The sequence below is a fragment of the Nerophis ophidion genome, linkage group LG22, assembly GCF_033978795.1.
Source record: "Nerophis ophidion isolate RoL-2023_Sa linkage group LG22, RoL_Noph_v1.0, whole genome shotgun sequence".
Lineage (NCBI taxonomy): Eukaryota > Metazoa > Chordata > Actinopteri > Syngnathiformes > Syngnathidae > Nerophis > Nerophis ophidion.
Genome location: NC_084632.1, coordinates 26,382,653 through 26,401,561, shown reverse-complemented (window position 1 = coordinate 26,401,561; position 18,909 = coordinate 26,382,653). Strand labels below are relative to the sequence as shown.

Here is an 18,909-nt window from a genome sequence, read left to right as displayed (position 1 = left end):
ATTTATTGAACATGCAATCAGAGCTAAGTGCAGGACACTTTGCTTAATAAAAAAATATTTTACATTTACCTTTACTGTGCATTTATGTATTCATTTCCTCAGGACACATTGACACTGATTGGTAGAATTGTGTTTAGATTCCTTATATTGATGCGCAGAGATTGAATTAAATATATGCACAGTTAAATAACATTCAACTATTATATGAAGGAACAATTCAACTGTGATTTTGCAGCAAATTATATCATGTTAACCGATGTTTGTGAAAGCAAAGTACTGACTGCTTTGCTTAGAGTATAAAAAGATCACAATGAACATTAAAAATTAAGTTTTACTTTAACTTTAATTGTTTTTATCTTGAGCTGTCGTCTATTGTTATTATGCAGGGTTCTTGCGGATCTTGTGGTTGTGTAGAAAAATTATAACAATTTGTCATTGGTGGGTTATCACAATAAGCGGAGTGAAGGCGCAACAAACCAAACTTGAAAACCCTGGGAAGAAAAAAAATAACTAAATGCACTAATTTAATGAGGAAATAAATAGGTGGCAAAACAGTAAGAGGTCCAACACAAAACAGTAATGAGAAGTCCAAACAGGACTGTGACGAAGATGTTGCTATTTAGCTTCATCTTGTGGCTTGACACTACACCCCATATAGCGCCCCTTAAAACTTCACTTGGCAGATTTAGGGTGCATGGTTAAAATCTAATATGTGATCACCTTTTTGCTAATTCATATCATGCAACTATGACTGGGGTGTTACGATGCGGTCCTGATTGGTTTTGAGATTCTGCACCGATCAAACATATTAAACCACATGTTTTTCAAGGCCATCTGTCCTTTTTGTGTAAAGTACACATACCATGAATTGATTAACGTGGACCCCGACTTAAACAAGTTGAAAAACGTATTCGGGTGTTACCATTTAGTGGTCAATTGTAAGGAATATGTACTGTACTGTGCAAACTTCTAATAAAAGTGTCAATCAATCAAACCGTTAAGCTAACTAACATTAGCATCACTATCACATTGTTATTGTATGTCGCTGTTGGCGAATGTGCAGGTTATTTTAAGCGCTTCACTTTCCCAAATGTTTCATCTGGCATGCTTTTGTATGACAGATGGGTGTGCCATCTTGTTCTCCCTATGTACTTGTTCCCTTCTCGCTCCTTTTCTTGTTCACAGCCTGCGTCTTTTTCTCTCTAAGGGAGAGAAACACACCCATTCCTCCTTTTCTGTTAAATTTTATGTATCCTTCTTGTAAATAGTCCATGTACAATAATGTTCAGTTCCACCATGCACTGGTCGTCACATCTCCATTATTAGAAAGAATAAGGAAACTGTTTGTTAGTGCTGAAAGAAGAACCTGATAATGGGACTAGGTTATTTCCAGAATTGATATGTGCATGCTTCTCTCCTTGTTTAGTTCATACTAACTAGTATGTGCAAGAAAGTTACACCTGTGTGTGGTGAGTTATACAATGCTGATGTCTATACATCATAGGAAGAATCTCCAGAAGCTCCATTTGATGGTGAGGTGTGGCCTTACCAACAAGGGGACAATATGAATGAAGCCCTATTCCCACCATTCTCATCCCTCTATTCTAAAAGCCATGCCCACTACAAGGTAAAGCTGCCTCTGAGTCGGTTTCATGAGTTAAACATTTTTTAGTCATTGGTTTATTTTGTTTTTGTACTATATATAACATACTGAATCTGTTTTATATTTTCTTTATATTTGTTTTAGATATGGCTATGAATGTTGTCATTCATCCAGGTCAATTTAATCTCTTATAAGATATGTCTTTGCCACACAATACTGACATGTTATATGTAGTTATTGTTTTTAAACAGAAGGAGGCAGTAGAGGTCTTGGAGGTAGGTTAAGTACTGGACAGCCTTTCATAAAACTATCCATCTGATCTTCTGGAACAGTATAGACTGCAGCTATACTGTTCCAGAAGATCATGCAAACTCCACGCACGTCTATGTCAAGTTTTGAGCCGAGAAACTTATTGCTGTCAGGCTGTAGATCTAATGTGCACTAAATCTGATACCACATTTTGTATTGACCTGATCAAAATGATTACCATTAAACGTAAAAATTATTTGCACCACTTCCAACAGCTAACCTTACCCATAGCGCTACCTCTCTGCTCGGCGAGAGCGTATGATGTTGCACACGTGACAGTATGTGACGTATGTAACAAGGTGCGTTTTTTTGCGTCTTTGTGAGAAGGACAGCCAAGAAAGAGTGAGAAAAACCTCTAGTGTAATGCCCGCAGCTAAAACAAACTTCGTGAGAACGTATACTCGAATACTCACAAAATAGTCACGATATATCGAGTATATTCAGTATATCGCCCAGCCCTTGTTGACTATAACCTTAGTTATAAGATGCTCACATAAACACTGGTTGTCTGTCTGTAGCACACCAATACCGTGAGACGCAAAGGTCACACAGAGACCACAGTGGCTATTAGTCATTAAGATTATGCGGCTAATTAGATCGGAGGGAAAGTCACAGAGGACTATGGAGTGACAAGAGATGGGATAAAGAGAAAATTACTGGCAGACCGATAAAGAGATTGAGGGTAGAATTGTTACTATATGTTTATCACCCTGTCAGTTAGCCGAATAACCATTACTTCTCATCCCAAATCCCTCTTACCAACTGTTGATGTAGTAATACAAATCAAACATTATGAGAATCACAACTTACTATTTCATATTACTTCAGTAAGGGGGAGGCCAATTAACTCTAATATTTACTTTGTTTGTAAGCATTAGCACATAAACGGTTTATGATTATTTTGAGGTGGTACCATATGTGCACAAGTTAAAATCCACACAGGGGAGCCCAGAAATTGTAATGCCTCTGTAGTATTAAAAATTGATCATTTTTTTCTGGAAAAAATACAAAACCTAAGAGATCGACCAACCGTCTTGTATGACCTAATGTGAGACTTCAGCAAATTTCTCAAGACTTTGGGTGGATTTATTAGTTTCTGGCATGCTTTTAGCAAGTTACATGAAGGAACACATGATTATCATCATCTTGCGACTGTGTTGGATCCATTATGGATTGAACTTTCACAGTATATTGTTAGACCCGCTCGACATCCATTGCTTTCTTCCTCTCCAAGGTTCTCATAGTCATCATTGTCACCGACGTCCCACTGGGTGTGAATTTTTCCTTGCCCTTATGTGGGCCTACCGAGGATGATGTAGTGGTTTGTGCAGCCCTTTGAGACACTAGTGATTTAGGGCTATATAAGTAAACATTGATTGATTGATTGATTGATTACATTAACACCATTTAACGTGTCTGAAAAGGGAATGGGAGGATGCAGAGTGTATGTATGACTTAATCACCCAATGTATAAGTAGTTCCTGGATATAAATTAAACAATTAATTTTTATTGATTATTAACAAATTAACTGTCACCTATAAAATAGGACTTAATACATCTAAATATTGTTGTGTTCCTTTTATTGTTGATTGTTAATGACTTCAGCTGCATCAAGTCTTTGTGAGCTGTGGCTCTCAAGTTAAAATGACATCATCCGTCTTTGTCAGCAACTAATTTGGCTTTTTCCGGTACTCCATTTTACTTGTTGCAAATTTTGCAATTAAAGCCTCAAGTGCCTTTTAAATTATCATGCTTTCCTAAGGGGAAACTGCACCTTTTGGAATCCTTCACAATCCTTATGTGAGACAAGTACCCATGTTTATATATATATATATATATATATATATATATATATATATATATATATATATGGGTTGGGAAATTGTGTTAGATGTAAATATAAACGGACTACAATGACTTGCAAATCATTTTCAACCCATATTCAGTTGAATATGCTACAGAGACAACATATTTGATGTTCAAACTGATAAACATTTTTTTTGCAAATAATCTTTAACTTTAGAATTTGATGCCAGCAACACGTGACAAAGAAGTTTGGAAAGGTGGCAGTAAATATTGATAAAGTTGAGGAATGCTTATCAAACACTTATTTGGAACATCCCACAGGTGTGCAGGCTAATTGGGAACAGGTGGGGGGCCATGATTGGGTATAAAAACAGCTTCCCAAAAATGCTCAGTCTTTCCCAAGAAAGGACAGGGCGAGGTACACCTTTTTGTCCACAACTGCGTGAGCGAACCATCCAGACTGTTATCGACGCAAAGTTCAAAAGCCAGCATCTGTGATGGTATGGGGTTGCATTAGTGCCCAAGCCATGGGTAACTTACACATCTGTGAAGGCACCATTATTGCTGAACGGTACATGCAGGTTTTGGAACAACATATGCTGCCATCTAAGCGCCGTCTTTTTCATGGACGCCCCTGCTTATTTCAGCAAGACAATGCCAAGCCACATTCAGCACGTGTTACAACAGCGTGGCTTCGTAAAAAAGGAGTGCGGGTACTTTCCTGGCCCGCCTGCAGTCCAGACTTGTCTCCCGTTGAAAATGTGTGGCGCATTATGAAGCGTAAAATACTGTTGAACTACTGAAGCTCTACATAAAACAAGAATGGGAACAATTTCCACTTTCAAAGCTTCAACAGTTAGTTTCCTCAGTTCCCAAACGTTTATTGAGTGTTGTTAAAAGAAACGGTGATGTAACACAGTGGTGAACATGGCCCTTTCTCAAATACTTTGGCACGTGTTGCAGCCATGAAAGTTAATTATTATTTGTAAATAATTAAAAAGTTTATGAGTTTGAACATCAAATATCTTCTCTTTGTAGTGCATCCAATTGAATATGGGTTGAAAAGGATTTGCAAATCATTGTATTCCGTTTATATTTACATCTAACACAATTTCCCAACTCATATGGAAACAGGGTTTGTACATCAATTCCGCCTACACCTTTAAAAAACATCCAAAAAACCGCCAACGTTTGAATTGGAATAACAAGCACATTCATCATAAGTCATTGTTTTGCAAGTAAGTAAGTCTCAAGTCTTTGCCCTCAAGTCTCTAGTCAAGTCCCGAGTAAACACAGGCAAGTCCCGTTTCAAGTCCAAAGTCAAGACAGGAAAATCTCAAGTCAAGTCCCGAATCCTGCGGTTTGAGTTTCGAGTCCTTTCAAGTCCTTTTAACCACAGACTAATATACTTACACAGATTGTGTATGCTTTTAAAACGCTGTATTTATTTATCAGGACAAAAAATAATGCTGAAATTGCACTTAATAATAGCACTATTAAACAGTCATTTTAAACATTTAACTCATTCCTATACAGAATAAACACATTTGAAAAAACAAGATGCAACTGTACTCTTTTGCACAAAAGTGTTAACATTGTATTTTCATGGCATATTGCATTGTAACTAGTTCCACAGCAGTTTCTATCCTGTTATTACCTTATCTCATGCTGTATGTGTGTTTATGTGTGTGTACACATGATAAACATAACAAATACATGAACATAACAATGAACAGAGTTGTACTTTCTAGATGTCAGGGCCCTTTGCAATATGTAAACATATTCTTAGTATAGTATGCATTTTAACTGACCTTTATTCGACTATATTTGTCTTTTTGTAGGTGGCTAAAATATGCGGTGCTGCTGACCGTCGTCTAACATTACGTTTCTCTTTGTGATACATTGACTAACGTAATGTTGTGTCTAAGTACCTCATGCAACCCTGCTTAAAAAAATCATTTGACAAAAAGTATGAAAAAGGTAGAGAACTGCAGTGGAAGCAACAGATTGCTGTGTTTGCGATGACGTTATAACCATGGACCTCTTATAAGTAGACGCAGCATTGGCTGCTGTGACACAGGCAATTTGGCCGCCATTTGAAGTGGTGATGAGGAGCCGGCAAGCAGGCTAAACAGATAGTTGACAGGTAGAAAACAAAGATGGTGTTCAGCATTTTCCTGCTCAAATGAGCGGACTATTGAAAATAGGAATGGGGGGATTACTTTTCACAAGTAAGATTTAACATTAACATTAATTGGTTGTATTTTGTGAAAAGAATATTACCACCGAGTTGAGAAGGAGCAAAGATCTTCAATATTTGTATGTTAAAATCACAAAGAAATCTTCTGGGGAAGGATGACGCCCCTACAGGGGTTTGGTTTACAAACTTTCATCCCCACCTAAAATAAAATTCACCAGCCGCCACTAAATATGATGCTTTCTCATTTTAGGCAAAATGTAAGACAATACTTTCTTTACAGTATAATTGTAACCAGGAATAAGTCTTCAAGTAACAATATTCAAATACTAATAATGTTGAGTAAAACATAATTTGTTTTTATTCTGAATCCAGTGAAACAGATTGGTGGTTTTAGCTGATATAAAGATTTTCAGGTGTTTATATATGTTTATGTTTAAGTATTTGTCAGACGCTTTTATCCAAAGTGACATACATAAAAAAATAAATCTAAAACAATCACTGTTAACTTTATCATTTAAGGTAAGAATGTAACAGAAAATATCAATACTAAGTGTCAAGACAGAATAAACTCTCTGCTGCTGCAGCAACAGAGATAATATAAGATATTTATCCGGGTTTCCCGCAGTGTTTTGTTGTTAAGGCAGATGCCTTAACAACAAAGAGCCACCGCCTAAACTAAAGTATTAAAAAAACACAAAAAAAAGTCTTAACATGCTGCTCTTTTTAGTTCTGCTGGATGCTGCCTCTGCAGCACCCAGCATTGTCCCACCCACGCAACCATCTGATTGGTTACACGCAGAGCGGTAAGAGACAATCAGCAGTGCGTATTCAGAGCACATGTAACGTGGAGTGAGCAGAAAGGTGTTTTTAGCAGGAAAGGCAGCAGACTCTCCCCAAATGATAATAAACATCTCCCAGTTAACTACTAGTAACATCACTATGAGTTGACGTTGTAGAAACAAGCGGCAGCTCGGCTCGCTCGCAGTCCTTGAGGTGAAGGCTTATTAGCTATTAGCGTAATGTTAGCTCACTGTGCGGTGTGTGTGTGTGCTTGTGTGTGGGTGTGTGTGTGTGTGTGTGTGTGTGTGTGTGTGTGTGTGTGTGTGTGTGTTACGAACAGCAAAGCCCTGTATGTCTGAGAGAAAGACAAGCAATACTGACTGACAGTTAAAAACAAGTTATTTCACTTGACCTTTTTCTGTGTTGATTGAGCTGTGGCAACGTGAGCAACGTGAGCTGAGACCATCTCTACACAAGTCCCAGTATGTAATGTTATAAATAACCTAAATGCGACAGTGAAACAAGATTTTGAAGTCGTTTTCGCTTTTTATATCCACCTCTTTGCAATTGGTGAGATATATATTACTAACAAAGGTGATTTGGCTGAAAATAAGGTGCCTCGAACGCCGAGTGACTCATTGTTCCCATGCAACCATGCCACAACGTGGATCAAAGGAATCTAAATGCGACCGTGTACAATTGTCCTCTAGTGAATTGGACGAAAATGCAACATTTACTCCAGACGATTGAAAAATGTTGCAAGCTATGGCTGAAAAACTTGGGAAACTGGAAATTTTGGATGAACTTAAAACTGACGTTTCAGAGCTGAAAAAATCAGTCGAAGACAATCATGCTGAAATGGTGGAGATAAAAAAGGAACAGACAACACTACAAGTTGAGTTAACAAGCCTGAAACTCGAAAGCACTAGACTGACATCGGAGAATGAGAAATTAAAGACGGACTTGTTGGAACTCCGCTGCTAATCATGGGAATTAGCGAAGATGGAAGAGAAACTTACAGTATTGCGGAGAACCTTGTCAAAGCCTTTCTGAAGGAACAACTCGGCATCCCGGAGGAAGTAGTCAAGGGGATCCAGATGGAACGAGCACACAGGATTGGCAGACGCAAGGAGGATGCTAAACCGAGACCTATGCTGGTGAAATTTACTAACTCCAAATGTAAAAACAAAGTGCTTGCTCTCTCCAGAAGACTAAAAGGTACTAAATTCTTCATGACCAGCCAATACCCAATTGAGGTGGTGGAGAAACGACGTAAGTTGATTCCAATTATGAAGTCCTTTAGGCAAAAAGGACAACAAGCTCGCCTTGTTGTGGATGAACTATACGTCAATGGTGAGCTGTACAGAAACAAGTGAGGAACAATAACAATGTCGCGCAGTGATTACGTCATCGCGACATGGCCATGGTGACGACTTGACAGATATGAATTGACATTTTGTTTTTGGAGCTTTTTAGTTTATTTTGGGACTGGAAAATGTAGTTAGATGTTAGGTAATGGTCAGCGAATAATATATTTTGGTGGGTATATGTTTGTTTGTCTTGTGTGCTGTGGTGTGAATGGTGTGTCTGTGGGTTTATTAGTGGGGGTATTGTTTTCCTCAGAAATAGCAGATGATACTGCAATTCTTAGTTACAAGATTTTCATGTCTATAAAACTTATGGTATTCAGAGAATCAATCAAATATATTATGTATTTACTTAGGTCATATTGTTTATAGGAATGATAATGAAGTTGGAATGACTAGTTAATACTGCAATGGTCTTGCAGACAACAGAAAAAGAAAACTTATATTTATGTGGCTGAAGGCAAAAATACAAGATATTTTTTGTCTTCAAGAAACACATTCAAAAAATCTCCCGTCCAAAGGCAAAACCCAGTAAGTCAATTTTTGTCAAAACTGAGCTGCTAATAATTTTGGAGTTCCTAGGTGATATGCTTTACATTAGTGTATGCAATATTGTAATTTGTTCCGTAAGTAAACTGTTACGCGCATGGCAGGTCCTAGCAACTATCACATAACCGCGTAGATACAACAGAAAAACGTAGTATCTCAAGGGACCAATCGGAGCTTCTTTGTCAGTCGCCTTATTGTCTTTAATGAGACATTTGCACGAATGGGGGCCGACGGTCAACCTGATTATGTGATATTATGGCACGAGGGGATATTTGGAAGATTGGCCCAGGAAGTTGCAAGCACCTTCATTAAATGTATTGTTCTTGATTCTTCCCCTTGCATACTCTTTTGGGCAGATAACTGTGGAGGTCAAAATAAAAACTGGACGCTGTACACGGCTCTTGCCCAATGTGCAAATGCAGAATGGGGCCCACCCGAGATTGTGATAAAATATCTGGAGAAAGGGCACACGTTCATGAGAGCAGATTCAATCCATGGCTCAATCGGCAAGAAAATGAAAGCTCAAGAAAAAATCTATACGTTTGATGACTTTGTAGATCTTTGTAAGACAGCATCAAGATAGATTGGTTTTCCTTTGTTTTCACAAAATCAGCTAGAAGTGAGTTACTATGTTTTGCCTTTGGACGGGAGAAATTTAGATGAACAAAAATGGAGAAAAGAATGGGATGGTCCGATTTTCTTTTCACATTGTCACAGAAACTCAAAAGGTGTTATGATTTTGTGTTAAATCTTTTCATCCAGGGAAAACCCCAGGATTAAATGGAATACTTATTGAGGTTTATCAAGTATTTTGTAAAGAGATTAAGAAACCATTGCTTTCTAGTTTTAATTACTCATATAAAATAGGTTATTTTTCTAACACTCAAACAGAAGGTAGTGCTTCTTTATTGTTGAAACAGGAAATAAATGGTCAGTATAAAGACCCAGTTTATCTTAAAAATTGGAGACCAATAACACTTCAGTGTTATGATGCTAAGATACTGGCAAAATGCGTGGTTACACGACTTAAGTCTGTTTTGTCAATATCATTCACCAAGATCAGTCAGGTTTCCTACAAGGAAGAAACAAAGGAAAAAATATTAAACTGCTATTAGAAATTATACAAAAGTATAATATGGAAAATAAAAGAGGATTAATTTTTGTAGCCGACCATATTTATTATTGTTATGGAAATATTAGCGATTAAAGTTAGATTGAATAAAAATATTGAAGGGCTCAACAATAATAATATTGAAAGTAAAAAATAACAATGTATGCAGACGATAGAAGCTTCTTTATCAGCCCCAATCCTCATTGTTTGCGGAACCTTCTTGATCTTTTGGACATATTTTCACAGCAATCTGGGTTTAAGTTTAATTATGATAAATGTAAAAATTTAAGGATCGGAAATCTAAAGGGAACGTCCTTCCGAATGGAATGCACAGTGCCTGTTTTGTGGACAGATGGACCAGTTAACATACTTGGTGCTGTTGTACCAGAGAATCTGAAATATCTATGCTCAGTAAATTATGATAATTGACTAAGAAAGCTGGATAAAATTATGCAATTATGGAAAGGGAAATCCTTAACCTTGTATGGTAAAATATCTATTGTCAACTCGTTAATTATTCCTCAGTTTATTTTTACTTTTTTTGTCATTACCAGCTCCATCACAAAACTTTTTTAAGATTTATGAACGGAGGGTCTTTGATTTTTGTCTGGGACGGCAAACCAGAAAAGATTAAAAGAAAGGTTTTGTACAATGAGTATGAATATGGGGGCCTGAAACTTCTCAACCATGGAGGTATGTGTCTCTCTTTAAAAGCATCAGTTGTTCCAAAGATGTACTTAAACACTGAGTGGTACACAAGTGTCCTGTTGGACAGAAAACATGTACTGTATCAAAATAAATTGTATCCGTTTTTACAAGTGATCCCCTCCCATTTTTCTTATGTAGAGAGTCTGCTGGGAGACATGGAGGGGTTCATAAATGAAACAATCCACTCATGGTGGTGTTTTCAATTTCATGTGCCAAAAAAAAAAAGAGGACGATATTTTGCAGCAGATAATATGGATGGACTCTAATATTGTAATAGATGGAAAGCTTTTCTTTTGGAAAAATATGTTTGAAAGAGGAATAATTTTTGTCAATGATATTATCAATGAGAATGGTAAAAATATGAAGTATGATGAATTTAGAACTATGTATGGTGATGCTTGTTCAAGCTTTTCTTTTAATCAACTAACTGGATTAATTAGGAAAAGATGGAAACAAATATTTAATTGTGGAATTACTAAATTACTAGTTTGTAAACCTCTAATAAGAAATTGTAGTTGACAAAAAGGAACTAAAATAAATAATATATATATTTTTTATTTAATAAAGAAATCTTTGAAGGCTGTCCCATACAACACATATGGAAAATGGGAGGACTTTTTTGACTGCCCGTTGCCGTGGGTTGCCATATTCAAACTAATCTATAAAACTATTATCGATGTGCAAAATAGTTATTTTGAAATTAAAATTATTTAACTTCTTACCCACGGGGAAATTGTTAAAACTAGGGAATATGACTGAGTCAGATGATTGCCGATTTTGTTGTCAGGAATCTGAATCCACCCTGCACTTGTTTTGGTATTGTCATATTGTGTCTTCTTTTTGGGTGGAAGTTGAAAAAATGTGTTCAAGGATTGGTTTGTTTATGAAGCTTTCTGTTTCTGTTATTTTAGGAGAGTTCATTGACAATCATGACTTAGTCAGTTTGATTAAAGTACTTGGTAAAAGGTTTATTTTTAAGGCCAAAAATAGATATTCACTTAGTATTACTTTCTTTGAAACATTTATTCAGTATTTTTTAACTTTAGAAAGACACATGATTGACAACGATAATGATGCCAAAAAACATGAAAAAAGAGGGGAAATCTTGTTGTGTTCCCCTTTTTTGAGTGTACAAAATGAAGGTGTGTGTTGAGTCTGACTTGGACATAAAATGGACTATACACAAATGCCATCCATCCATTTCCTAACGCTTATTCTCTTTTGGGGCCGCGGGGGGCGCTGGCGCTTATCTCAGCTACAATCGGGCGGAAGGCAGCAGGGTACACCCTGGACAAGTCGCCCCCCTCATCACAGGGCTATACACAAATGCTTTTTATGAAAATGTAATTTTGTTTATAAATTATATGCAATCTGTTGTTTCCCTAATTTTTTTGTTGTACATGGATGAGGGTTTGTGTTGCTGAGCCCGACTTGGACATTATCTGGACTGGACCTGGTTTTAAAAACATTTTAGACAAGTCTAATTTCATTAACAACCTGGTCTGGTGAAGATAAGGTCCTTTTTTTATTTTATGAATAAAATAAAATAAGATAAATAAAAAATAAATAAAACTTTTTTTTATTTTTTTATTTTATTTTAATTTTTAGGATAAAAATAAAGTAAAAAGGAATAAGCGGTACAAAATGGATGGATGGATAAATACATAAAAAAAGAGTAATTAATGATAATGTTAGTGGACCGGCGGCACACACAATCATGTGTGTTTTCAGGGACTTTGTCCCTTGCAGACTGTATTATACAGTATATGTTGTGGGAACCAGAATTTTGGTAGCAGAAAGAAGCAACCCCTTTTTTGTGTGAGTGGGTGTGGATGACTGTGAATGGGGGAGGAGGGGTTTTTTGGGGGGGCTGGGGGGTGATGCACTAATTGAAAGTGTATCTTGTATATTTTTATGGTGATTTAATAAAAAAAACAACAACAAAAAAAACAAGCGGCAGCTCAGGTTGCTCGCAGTCCTTGAGGTGAAGGCTAATTAGCTATTAGCGTAACGTTAGCTCACTGTGCGGTGTGTGTGTGTGCGCGCGTGTGTGTGTTACGGACAGCAAAGCCCTGTATGTCTGAGAGAAAGACAAGCGACTGATTTATCTACTGATTCATTTTTGTTTCACTACTTTTGGTTTGTTCTGTGTCGTGTTTGTGTCTTCTCAATTGCTCTGTTTATTGCAGTTTTGAGTGTTGCTGGGTCAGGTTTGGTTTTGGAATTGGATTGCATTGTTATGGCATTGCTGTGTAGTGGTGTGTTGGTTTGATTAAAAAAAATAAATTAATTTTTTTTAAATGAGAATCGATTCTGAATCACACAACGTATTCGATTCGATTCGTATTAGAATCGCTTTTTCCCCACACCCATTGTTGATATAATGATGTAACTGCATCATAAAGCCTACATGAACTCCTGGATGAATATCCATCCATTTCCTACCGCTTATTTGCTTTTGGGGCTGCGGGGGGCGCTGGCGCCTAGCTCAGCTACAATCGGGCAGAAGGCGGTGTACACCCTGGACAAGTCGCCACCTCATCGCAGGGTCCCTGCTATCAAATGTTGATAAAATATACAGTAACATTTACATAATAAAAATCAACTACAGGCTTCCCAAATGCTGTAATAAATTAAGAAGAGACCCCAAAAGGAACAAGCGGTAGAAAATGGATGGATGGATGGATGGAGTTGAGCATATGTCAGCACGTGACTTATGCTCAACTCCAACTTTTTTTTTTCAAACGCTTATTGCAAACGCTTACTTACAGTAAGTCGTTATTTTGACTTTGTAAGTCATTATTTTAGTATCTCAGGCAACGAGGACTGTTTTGTTTTTACTTTATGGAAAAAATTTCAAGATATATATCGTATATTACCATTCAGCAAACGGAGCGGAAAACACAAGCAAATGTTGTAGGCTTCTTCACGCGACGAAGCCGGCCTACGTCACCACAGTCTGTAGTCTATTGCCCCCCCAGGCTGTGGTTGCAGCGACGAGGTGGAGACGTGATGGCGACAGGCTGAGTTAGACCGATTCTTACACCCACCCTCCCCCTTCCCCGGTGCCTTTCCCCGGGAGAGTCACCACCTTGACTAACAAATTTTCTGGGGGAAACACTCTATATAGATCTCTAATGTATTCATACATTGTTTTTGTAGGATATATATATATATATATATATATATATATATATATATATATATATATATATATATATATATCCATCCATCCATCCATCCATTTTCTGCCGCTTATTCCCGTTCGGGGTCGCGGGGGGCGCTGGCGCCTATCTCAGCTACAATCGGGCGGAAGGCGGGGTACACCCTGGACAAGTCGCCACCTCATCGCAGGGCATGTTCAAACTCATAAACTTTATTTTATTTTTTTGCAAATAATAATTAACTTAGAATTTCATGGCTGCAACACGTGCCAAAGTAGTTGGGAAAGGTCGTGTTCACCACTGTGTTACATCACATTTTCTTTTAACAACACGTTTGGGAACTGAGGAAACTAATTGTTGAAGCTTTGAAAGTGGAATTCTTTACTATTCTTGCTTGATGTACAGCTTAAGTTGTTCAACAGTCCGGGGTCTTGTTGTCGTATTTTACGCTTCATAATGCGCCACACATTTTTAATGGGAGACATCTCTGGACTGCAGTCGGGCCAGGAAAGTACCCGCACTCTTTTACTACGAAGCCACTCTGTTGTAACACGTGGCTTGGCATTGTTTTGATGAAATAAGCAGGGGCGTCCATGATAATGTTGCTTGGATGACAACATATGTTGTTCCAAAACCTGTATGGACCATTCAGCATTAATGTTGCCTTCACAGATGTGTAAGTTACCCAAGCCTTGGGCACTAATACACCCCCATACCATCACAGATGCTGGCTTTTGATCTTTGCGCCTATAACAATCAGGATGGTTATGTTCCTCTTTGTTCCGGTGTACACCACGTCCACAGATTCCAAATATAATTTGAAATGTGGACCACAGAACACCTTTCCACTTTCCATCAGTCCATCTTAGATGAGCTCGGGCCCAGCGAAGCCGGCGGCGTGCCTAGGAGTTGTTGACAAATGGCTTTCGCTTTGCATAGTAGAGTTTTAACTTTCACTTACAGATGTAACGACCAATTGTAGTTACTGACAGTGGTTTTATGAATTGTTCTTGAGTCCATGTGGTGATATCCTTTACACACGATGTCGGTTTTTGATGCAGCCTGAGGGATCAAAGGTCCGTAATACCATCGCTTACGTGCAGTGATTTCTCCAGTTTCTCTGAACCTTTTGAGGATTTTACGGACCGTAGATGGTAAAATCCCTAAATTCCTTGCAATAGCTCGTTGAGAAATGTTGTTCTAAAACTGTTCGACAATTTGCTTACAAATTGGTGATCCTCGCCCCATCCTTGTTTGTGAATTACTTAACATTTCATGGAAGCTGCTTTTAATACCCAATCATGGCACCCACCTAGGGGTGTAACGGTACGTGTATTTGTATTGAACCGTTTCGGTACGGGGTTTTCGGTTCGGCACGCGGGCGTACCGAACAAGTTTTTTAGTCTTCACAAGCTGCTCTGCTTTCTGCCTCTGTCTCAGCAGCAAGCATTTGTCCCCCCCACACAACCATCTGATTGGTTACATACACTGCCAATCAGCAGTGCGTATTCACAGCGATGTAACAGCCAATTAGCAGTGTGTATTCAGAACGCATGGAGTCAATGCTAAGTTCAGCGTCGAGCAGATATGAGTTTAGCAGGGGAGCAGCGGACTCTCCCCAAGTAATAATAAACACTTCCAAGTTAACTACTTTCTAAACATCACTGTGAGCCCGTTGACTTTCTAGGAACTTAAACTGCAGCTCAGCTCGCTCGCAGTTCTGGCATGAGGTGAAGGCTAGTTAGCTTTTAGCGTAACGTTTGCTCATTTTACTGTGTGAATGTGTGTGTGTGTGTGTGTGTGTGTGTGTGTGTGTGTGTGTGTGTGTGTGTGTGTGTGTGTGTGTGTGAGTGTTAGGGGCAGCAAAGCCCTGTCTGTTATTTCATTGAACTCCATGGTGTACAGCAGGGGTGTCAAACTCAAATACAGAGCGGGCCAAAATTTAAAACTGAACAAAGCCGCGGGCCGAGGTTGAACAAATTAACCCTTTAATAGGGACCCAAACAAGTTTTGCAAGGCTTATATAACTTTATAGTGACATACAAAATCCAGTTTCAAATAATATTAATTAAAAAATATCAATGGCATATCAAATTAAATAAAAACACTAATTTAAGACCTTTTTTGAGTTGGAGCGGGGTATGGTGGTAGCGTGGGGTGTATATTGTAGCGTCCCGGAAGAGTTAGTGATGCAAGGGGTTCTGGGTATTTGTCCGGTTGTGTTACGGTGCGGATGTTCTTCCGAAATGTGTTTGTCATTCTTGTTTGCTGTGGGTTCACAGTGTGGCCCATATTTGTAACAGTGTTAACCTTGTTTATACGGCCACCCTCAGTGTGACCTGTATGGCTGTTGACCAAGTATGCCTTGCATACACTTGTGTGTGTATGAGCCGCATATATTATGTGAGTGGGCCGGCACGCTGTTTTTATGGAAGAAAAGCGGACGTGGCGACATGTAGAGAACGCCAAAAGCAGTGCTTTTACGGCCCGCCCCCAATATTATTGTCCGGGTGGAAATCGGGAGAAATTCGGGAGGGTCACTGAACTTCGGGAGTCTCCCAGGAAAATTGGGAGTGTTGACGAGTATGAGTATTAGTGGTGAATGTGGTGTTACAGTGGCGGCCAGCTCTAATGTTAATTTGATATTGCCTCAAGGGCCAAATGAAATTACACGGCGGGCCACATTTGGCCCGCGGGCCAGAGTTTGACACCCATGGTGTACAGGGATGAATAGTCTCTCCTATTGCTGTCGTGCTATTTTTTCAGCTATAGTTACATTAATCATTAGTAATGTAGCAGCTTAGTTTTGAATGGCATGGTCCATGCTATCACATGTTGATACAAATATAACATTTACATAATAAAAGTCAACTACAGACTTCCCAAATGCTGTAATAAATTAAGCCTGATGAGTTGACTTGAAACTGTTTAACGTTGCGCTTTTTATATGTAGAAGAGAGGTTTTGTCATTTTATTTAATCCAAGCAAAAATTTGAGGCAGTTTAATGTGGATTAACGTGGGCAGAATTATTATAGTGTTCCCAATGTTAAAAGGATAAAGCCATTGTTTACAAATTAGGTAAATAAATAAACAAAAAATGTATATTTCGTTGTTTTCTTACTGTACCGAAAATGAACCGAACCGTGACCTCTAAACCGAGGTACGTACCGAACCGAAATGTTTGTGTACCGTTACACCCCTACACCCACCTGTTCCCAATTAATTAGCCTGCACACTTGTGGGATGTTCCAAATAAGTGTTTGATGAGCATTCCTCAAATTAATCAGTATTTATTTCCACCTTTCCCAGTTTCTTTGTCACGTGTTGCTGGCATCAAATTCTAAAGTAAATGATTATTTGCATAAAAAAAAAAAAGTTTATCAGTTTTATCATAAAATATGTTGTCTTTGTAGCATATTTCCCAACTCATATGGAAACAGGTTTTTTATATATATACATATATATATATATATATATATATATATATATATATATATATATATATATATATATATATATATCCATCCATCCATCTTCTACCGCTTATTCCCTTTGGGGTCGCGGGGGGGGGGTGCTGGTGCCTATGTCAGCTACAATCGGCGGAAGGCGATGTAAACCCTGGACAAGTCGCCACCTCATCGCAGGGCCAACACAGATAGACAAACAACATTTATACTCACATTCACACACTTGGGCCAATTTAGTGTTGCCAATCAACCTATCCCCAGGTGTATGTCTTTGGAAGTGGGAGGAAGCCGGTGAACCCGGTATACACATATATATATATATATATATATATATATATATATATATAGAGAGAGAGAGAGAGAGAGAGAGAGAGAGAGAGAGAGAGAGAGAGAGAGAGAGAGAGAGAGAGAGAGAGAGAGAGAGAGAGAGAGAGAGAGAGAGAGAGAGAGAGAGAGAGAGAGAGAGAGAGAGAGAGAGAGAGAGAGAGAGAGAGAGAGAGAGAGAGAGAGGGGGGGTTGCTCACATATGCGGTCCTCTCCAAGGTTTCTCATAGTCATCATTGTCACCGACTTCCCACTGGGTGTGAGTTTTCCTTGCCCTTATGTGGGCTCTACCAAGGATGTCGTTGTGGTTTGTGTTGAGGTTTGTGCAACCCTTTGAGACACTAGTGATTTAGGGCTATATAAATAATTATTGATTGATTGATTGATATATATATATATATATGTATATATATATATATATATATATATATATATATATATATATATATATATATATATATATATATATATATATATATATACATATATATATATATATATAAACTAATCATGTAGTTTCATCAACTTAAAAATAGCTGACAGTTTTTTTACCCCTTCTCAAAATTAATTGCACTGAGTGGAACGGATCACCACTCCAAGATGGTGGCCCCGCGTCTCGTCAGCGCGACTAGGCAGTTTCGCTCGATGCTGCGTCTACTTACAAGATGTCTATGGTTGTAACATTAGCAGTGAGTTTACAGCCTCACTGATTTAACTACACAACAAATAAAAGTCATGTTACTTAGCCAATAAACGTTAGCTTATATTCAAAACTCATTCCTCTTTGTGCATCTTCAAATGTTGAACAGAGTTGGAAGCTGTTGCGTCTCTGTTTGTAATATTCGAACTGCATGTTTTGCACACTGAAATTAGTTTTTTTGTTGACCAAGATGTAGTTTTTATACCCGAACGAAACCAACTTTGGCATAATTTTTTCTCACTGCCGTGTTGTTTGACAACTTTTGGTTGGTGTTGGTTGTCCTGCAATTTGATTGGATGAATGCTGTGAAATGAAAACAACGTGGATGTAATTTGATTGGCTATTGTACTGAGAGCACAAACGCTGACAGACACACACGTACACAATGTAAGATACGGAGCGCTCCTGAATAACTTTTTAATATTTGGGTTTTGGGGAAAGTCTTGTCAAGTCAAAAGGCTCAAGTCCAAGTGAAGTCACAAGTCATTGATGTTACAGTCCAAGTCAAGTTGCAAGTCTTTACATTTTGTCAAGTTGAGTCTAAAGTCATCAAATTCATGACTCGAGTCTGACTTGAGTCCAAGTCATGTGACTGGAGTCCACACCTCTGCATAATACCATGTAAAATGTATGTATTTTGCTCATTTTAAGTAAACAACAGTGCATTAGTTTCACAGACGCATCACAAAGTTCAACATTTCCCTTAACAACAACTATAACTAATCATAAGAGACTTCAAAATTTCCCCTAAAATGCAGTTCTCATCTAAGCCACACACTGTGTTACTTTTTGTTTGTTCCTTTCAGCTTGCTTCTCCAC

The 18,909-nt window shown here is 38.1% G+C and overlaps 1 protein-coding gene across 9 annotated transcripts in view; it reads left to right on the top strand.

Annotated features, from left to right (window-relative positions):
• Window positions 1–18,909, top strand: part of LOC133540738 (discs large homolog 1-like protein) — a 213,634-nt gene that overhangs the window by 64,350 nt on the left and 130,375 nt on the right. For 4 of the 9 annotated variants that reach the window (XM_061883613.1, XM_061883614.1, XM_061883621.1 and 1 more), the window contains one exon: window positions 1,505–1,627. The exons of the other annotated variants lie outside the window; for them this stretch is intronic. In XM_061883613.1, the coding sequence (XP_061739597.1) occupies window positions 1,505–1,627 (123 nt within the window). The remainder of the gene's footprint in view (window positions 1–1,504; window positions 1,628–18,909) is intronic. 9 annotated transcript variants of the gene reach the window in all.